The sequence below is a fragment of the Cimex lectularius genome, unplaced genomic scaffold (assembly GCF_000648675.2).
Source record: "Cimex lectularius strain Harlan isolate CLEC.00 unplaced genomic scaffold, Clec_2.1 scaffold7, whole genome shotgun sequence".
Taxonomy (NCBI): Eukaryota; Metazoa; Arthropoda; class Insecta; order Hemiptera; family Cimicidae; genus Cimex; species Cimex lectularius.
This window is the reverse complement of record NW_019392731.1, coordinates 2,308,513-2,314,585: the sequence shown is the minus strand read 5'-3', so window position 1 is coordinate 2,314,585 and position 6,073 is coordinate 2,308,513. Positions and strand designations below refer to the sequence as shown.

General features: G+C 30.7%; 2 protein-coding genes across 51 annotated transcripts in view; one reads left to right on the top strand and one right to left on the bottom strand.

Annotated features, from left to right (window-relative positions):
- Nucleotides 1–1,256: 1,256 nt before the first annotated feature.
- LOC106663819 (acylphosphatase-1-like) lies at nucleotides 1,257–3,494 on the bottom strand. The gene is made up of 4 exons (XM_014388907.2): nucleotides 3,249–3,494; nucleotides 2,022–2,038; nucleotides 1,853–1,962; nucleotides 1,257–1,795 (listed from the first exon to the last, which is right to left on the bottom strand). Exons 1-4 carry the CDS (start codon nucleotides 3,295–3,297, stop codon nucleotides 1,678–1,680), a joined length of 294 nt encoding a protein of 97 aa, XP_014244393.1. The 5' UTR covers nucleotides 3,298–3,494; the 3' UTR covers nucleotides 1,257–1,677.
- Nucleotides 3,495–5,622: 2,128 nt separating this feature from the next.
- Nucleotides 5,623–6,073, top strand: part of LOC106663839 (Down syndrome cell adhesion molecule-like protein Dscam2) — a 125,649-nt gene continuing 125,198 nt past the window's right edge. For all 50 annotated transcript variants that reach the window (XM_024226833.1, XM_024226834.1, XM_024226829.1 and 47 more), the window contains exons 1-2: nucleotides 5,623–5,765; nucleotides 5,893–6,014. In XM_024226833.1, the coding sequence (XP_024082601.1) occupies nucleotides 5,972–6,014 (43 nt within the window). In that variant the 5' untranslated portion in view covers nucleotides 5,623–5,765; nucleotides 5,893–5,971. The remainder of the gene's footprint in view (nucleotides 5,766–5,892; nucleotides 6,015–6,073) is intronic.

Below are 6,073 nucleotides of genomic sequence, written 5' to 3'. Positions count from 1 at the left end.
TAATGGTAACATTAACTTCAAGGTATAAGCCACAACTCTAACTCTGCTTGTACACGAGAGGACTTACCCCAAACAATGCTCGCCAACACTACCTTCTATAACATCCTGGTTCTTCTTCCCACACCTTCCTGGGTCCTCGACAGTCGACTCTATTCATCTTGTTGCAGTGACTGGTCCTTGCTGGACTGAGTCATCAACTTGACTGGAGTGAGTCTTCAAGTTAACTTTGCTTTCCAAATCATTCCCTTTTACTTGACTTACCAATTTCCCAACTAGAGTAAGGGGGAAAGGAAAAGCAAAAACAGAATCTGGTGATGTTTCCATTAAGCAGCCTCCTGGTCCCATGCCAATGGACATTCGGTGAAGATGGATATCACCCGGCTGACGACTCCAAATTTATGATGTCCCGTAACTGGAAGAACACTTTTATTCCCACACTAAATAACTCCTTGATTTTCATTATTTAATGTTCGTCTATTGCATTCCTACAATCTCCAATTTGTGGGAAACGTCTCTTTGCTCCCTACTGGGTGGGCGACCCATCAAATTTACTTATTTAGAACATATGTTTGATATTCCTTACCATTTTTAACTTATTTTAGCAACTGTTCCTAACTTATTCTACAACCATGACCAGCTTACACGTTTTATATCCTTTTAACCCTTTATTTTAAAATGTGGATATATTCTAAATATAGTAAGGTAAGAAGGTAAGTTTTTGAAGTCTCAAACAATTTTAAAAGACTCAAAGTGAGAGTATGAATTTTTATTCTCTCCTCCTAATTAATTTATTTTTAAATGGATGTAGTAAACAAGCAAGTTAAAATAATGAGCTTACTGAAGACGACATTCTGTTTAACATGTTCCCATGTGCTCACAGACCAACAACCACCATCATCAGCTATAAAAATAAATATTATATTCTAAATTAAAAAGCTTGCCTTATCTGCAATATTACATAAATTGGAAATTCAATCGTTTGTTCAAATTCAGAATTTTTTCACACAACTATGGTGAATCAACATAAAAAACAAAATGTTGATTGATCAAACAAAGAGGTAGAAAAATAATACAATAAATACAAAAAATAGGACACCCTTAATGAAAATGGCTTAATTGCCACTGATCCAACCTTGCCTTTTTTTTAATTATTAAAAAATAAAAAGTACTATTTGTTATATGAAATGTAATCATTCTAGATTGGTACACTGTTCTGTGATAAAAAATAGATAAATTGATTTTTTTCCAAACACCGTAAATAAAATTAATTGAACTTGAACTTTTTTTTATTCCAAATTATCAACTCTTGAAGTTAACTAATTGATTAATTAACAAAGCAGGGGATACAATCTCATCAAGATGAAAGCAATTATTTACATCAGCTATATAGTGATCTTTTTAAGATTGTCAAAGATGTGAACTGACAATTTCCAGTCAATTTGGAATTTTCTATTTGTCCAAAGATACATCAATTTAGAATTTTGCTCAAATCAAATAAAGTATAAGTCCTTGAAATAATGCCAAGAAAAGGAACTTTAATCAGCTTGCATTTTTACATTAAAATAATATATTTAAAATAAATCAATCAAATATTAATAACTTTATCTGAAAAAATGAAATTACATTAAAACACATTTTCAGAAGGAGAAGATGCGCTAATATGAACCAGAACTAGTTTTAATCCCTTATAATATTAAATCCATTGTAGGATGATTTTTGAATAGTCTTCTCATTTGTGAAAGATACGTTTTCAATTAATGACATTGGACTTCCAGTATTTTTCAACCAACTTTTCCTAAGAAAAAATAAAAGGTTCTTAGTAAAAGTTATACCAGAGTAACAAACTACTCACATGTTTTCAATTGCAGACGATTCCCCTTCCAAAACCCCAATTACGGTGCCACGTGAAGTATTTTGGACAAATCCGTTAAGTCCAAGTTTATTTGCATTTTCTTGTGTGTACTGTGAAAACATGTTAATAATAAATTTTATTGCTGAAACCAAAAATAAGATGTACTTGCCTTTCTAAAGAATACCCCTGGTGGAAAAAAACAAAAATATAAATTGTTAATTATAAAGAAGATTTAAAAAAACATTAAAATAATAAAGTCCCATTTATCTATGCGTTTAACGAAATTATTATTAGTTGTGTAAAATTGTGTAACTATTTTTATATCAATTAATTGCCTTTCTAGGACTTAAGATTATTTATCTTATAGCGCACCATGAAAAGACTTGTCTAATTGTTTGGGGATGGATATTCTAATTGAAAATCATAGGGTAACAGATCTACCAAAAGAAAATTCTATCTATTGGAACATATGAAATTGTCAATGAAAGTGTTAATTAAAATTATTAGCCAAAAATATCTCTAATCATCAAATTATGCCTCACTTTGGCATTTACTCTTCTTCTACCATGCATTTGTATCTTCACTTATAGAAATTAAGTACCTACGATGAGGCAAATTCTTAAAAGATTGATTAGGAAAATTCTTGTTATCAAATTCTCCACAGTCTTTGGCAATCTTGGGACTGAGTCAGTCTTAAAAAATATTTGAAACCATCATTTATAAACTTAATTATGTTAATTTGAAGACATCATTAAGATTGTTTTGTCCTGATATACTTATATAAAAGCTTGGCAGATAATAATTGGATTTGTTTTTTCATCAAGGTCATATAGATTATTTGTCAATAAAATTCTTGTTATTTAAACAATCGGGTGAATATGAGAGGTGTGTCTATTTCTTAAGATTTGGATGGTCAACATGTGGATGAGCTTTGTCTTGAAGCAGTTCGGTGAATTATTTATTTACTGGACTTGAAAACAGTTTTTTTAAGTAAATGGATTTACAGTTTTACAACCTTAAATATTAACAGGAAAACATTCAATGCTGATTGATTTTTATATATTTTCTGGGAGAATAGGGAGCATGAAAGTATAAGGAGAATTGAAGCCAATAGCCTGACACGCTAACCACTTGGCTACCAAAGACCCTGAAATTTTAGGATTTAGTACTTCTAAAAGCAAGGAAAGGCAAGTGTTCAAATATGAAAGTAATAATTTTTTCATCTCACTAAGTGTTCAAATGGCCAGAAGAGTTAATAAAAAACATGAAAAACCCATGATAAAGTGTTTAAATTTACACAAAATATTGTGTCATTGAAGTTGTTTGATATCTATATTTTCTTATTCCCTCATTGTACTTATTATTAACATCAATGACAATTGGTTGCAAAACTTACCTTGTACTTTACCGAAGACTTCAAAATTCACAGATTTAAGTTCAATCATAGTTAAAGAACAAATTACTTTCAAATAATTTGTTCAGACAATACTACAGTAATTAAATGTAGCAAATGACAATCTATTTTACAAAAATTCACGTGTACATGACATCCATTTAGATGAAATGATAAATCAAAGAGAATTCATAATTGCAGAAGTTTCCTTTCTGAACTCCCTAGCCAGTAATTGACTAGGTCTGAGTTAAATTTAAATACAAGTTTGTGCCAGGAGAAGTGAATGGCCGTTTTTGCATGGTTTTATGGTAATTAATTAATCATCCATGCATACAAAGCAAGCAAAAAATAACATGAGGACTTTACTTTTGATGTTATATTATATTGTATTTATTTATTAAACAAAAACAGAATGCATCTATGTATTTACTTTAAAAAAAGGAAATAATTAATTTAAAAAATGGAAGTGAACTTTTAGTTGCTATTCCTTATCCTTCCATAAGAGCATTTATCAAATCTGTTTAGTTTTTATTTTAGTTTAGTTTTATTTTTTTAGTTAGTTTTAGTTTTAGTTTTAGTTAGTTTTAGTTTTAGTTTTATTTTAGTTATTTTAGTTTAGTTTTTATGATGAGATTTATGATTTATTTTATTTGCTGGCTCATTCCAACCATCATGATTTATATAATTTGTATGCAATGGGTACAATAGAGTAAAATTGCGCTTTAAATCCATTTTTTCTATTCATTGTTTATTTTCTTACTTTTGCTGATTTATTAATAATAATTTAGTGTTTCAAATTACTTTAAAGTGAAATCTGAATGACTTTTGTATGTGATCAGAAATGATATTAGACAAAATACTGTCGCTGTTTTAAATCTGTAATGATGATCGGTCAGAATTTGTTATCTCACCTAGACGTTCCACTTGTACAAACCACATAAAGGCACCAACCATAGATAAAATGCACTGGCACCAAAACCTTAACATTTGCTCAAAGGTTAGCTCCTTTAAAAGTTAGTCATACATTTTGATATATTATATGAACCAATATATTTCAATTTATTTTAAATTATAAACCGGAGTTACAGATGATAGCTGCTATCTCAATGTTTCATGTCAAGTTGTGAGACTATGAGCAAAACATTAAAAAAATAATAATAATAACAAATAAATAAAAACTGTACAACTTTAATAAAAAATAAACAAATCCAAATTGCTGATCATCTTGATCTATCTGTTTTTGGTTGGTCTGTCTCACGTGTTTTGTCATCTGCCACCAGGCACAATGAAGAAGGCGAAATGACAGACAAGCCCAGTGAGGACAGGTAGATGAAAGTGATTGGTAATGGCAAATAACAGGTTTCCCATTTGCCACATAAATTTCATTTTTTATATTATTTTTTTTGCCATTTGGTTTGGAGCACAAATCTTTTGCTTTTGATAGTCCTAGTTGTGTAAACCTTTCTGAATTTGAAAGGTAAGGTTCAAATTACTGGTTCATCATCCTGTAGACCACTGGAAGAAATTTCACTTATTTGCAGGTTTGAAAAAAATTGGTCTGTCTGTATAAATAAGTATTTTACAACAGTCATCTTTGCACTCTTGAAACATCTCTTGAGTAAATATTATAAGTTAAATACAAAATGAAAAAATATAATTTAAGGTAAATAAAGGAAGAATATATAAGTAAAATGAATTAAAATGAAATAATTTATAGGAAAGAGAATGCTGCAACACACAGAAATTTTAAAGTGTTGGAAATAAATTAAGGTTGGATATATCAATTTGTTTTGAAAGATTGTTTCATAAAAATGATTTTAAATCCTTCAAACAAAATCAACGGTGTGATGTAGGTTTCGGAAAAACATTTTCTTTATCGTGCCAACGTTTCGATCTTTATTGAGATCATTTTCAGGGCTCAAAGTGTAATTGTCTTCTGTGTAATTGTGCCATTCTTGCGTGTCGTGTAGAGAGTGCCCTTTTTACAGATCTCCATGTGCCCCATTGCCTAGCAGCTTCTGCATACTTTTACATGAAGGGGATTAATGTTATTTTCCCCTTTTGTAGGCGTGCTGGGTATATCCCGTCTGTTCCTAATGCTATTTCTTGAATGTTCTGTGAATCCTCTATTTGTTTTTTTAATTTATTTATTACATTAAATCCCTGTTTAAATATGGATCATCGGTGTCTTATCATCTTAAAGAAAACAAAAAAAAAATCGACAATATTTTATTTAAAATATTTGCGATGGTACATCATAGTACATCATCAAACTTCCTTCATCTCGCCGCCAGTTCCCTCAACCCTTTTCTGCAGGAACACCGGACTACGTTTCGGGTGGGGGTCCAGACCTGCGCGAAGTGGGGCTGCCGAGTACCGTCAGCTGCCATTCGTCAATATACCCGCTCGGGAGCAGGAAACATCTCCTGGTCCTTAACACGCCGGTGTATTTGTCGTGTTCTGTCAATCCTCTGAGGAATAACTGTGATACCTTCACGTCAATTCCTCATTCACCTCTTTGTAAGTATTATTTTTAATATAATTTTCTTAATAAAAAAAATTATATATGTAAATGTGTTATTGTTTATGAAAGTAAAAATTGATTATTTATGTTTAAGTAATGAATCGCACTGTTTTATTTTTTCAGAATCTTGCTGAAGTTTGTGTTGTGCTTTTAAAGTGCAGTGAAAGTGTTTTCAGTGAGTGTAGTGAGGTGCATAACAGCCATGTGGCTGCCTTCAGCTCTACTATTCGGGCTCTTTGCCTTTGGTAAATATAAATGCTTTTACCTAATAATATTAAGAAAAATGCATTAACAATTTTACAAT

What these genes read in the sequence shown, in the direction of transcription:
- LOC106663819 (XM_014388907.2), bottom strand. Translation starts at nt 3,297, where the DNA reads ATGATTGAACTTAAATCTGTGAATTTTGAAGTCTTCGGTAAAGTACAA. An exon ending in TCGTCTGCAATTGAAAACAT is followed by an intron (nt 1,796 to 1,852) that starts GTGAGTAGTTTG and finishes ATTTTTTCTTAG; the next exon opens with GAAAAGTTGGTTGAAAAATA.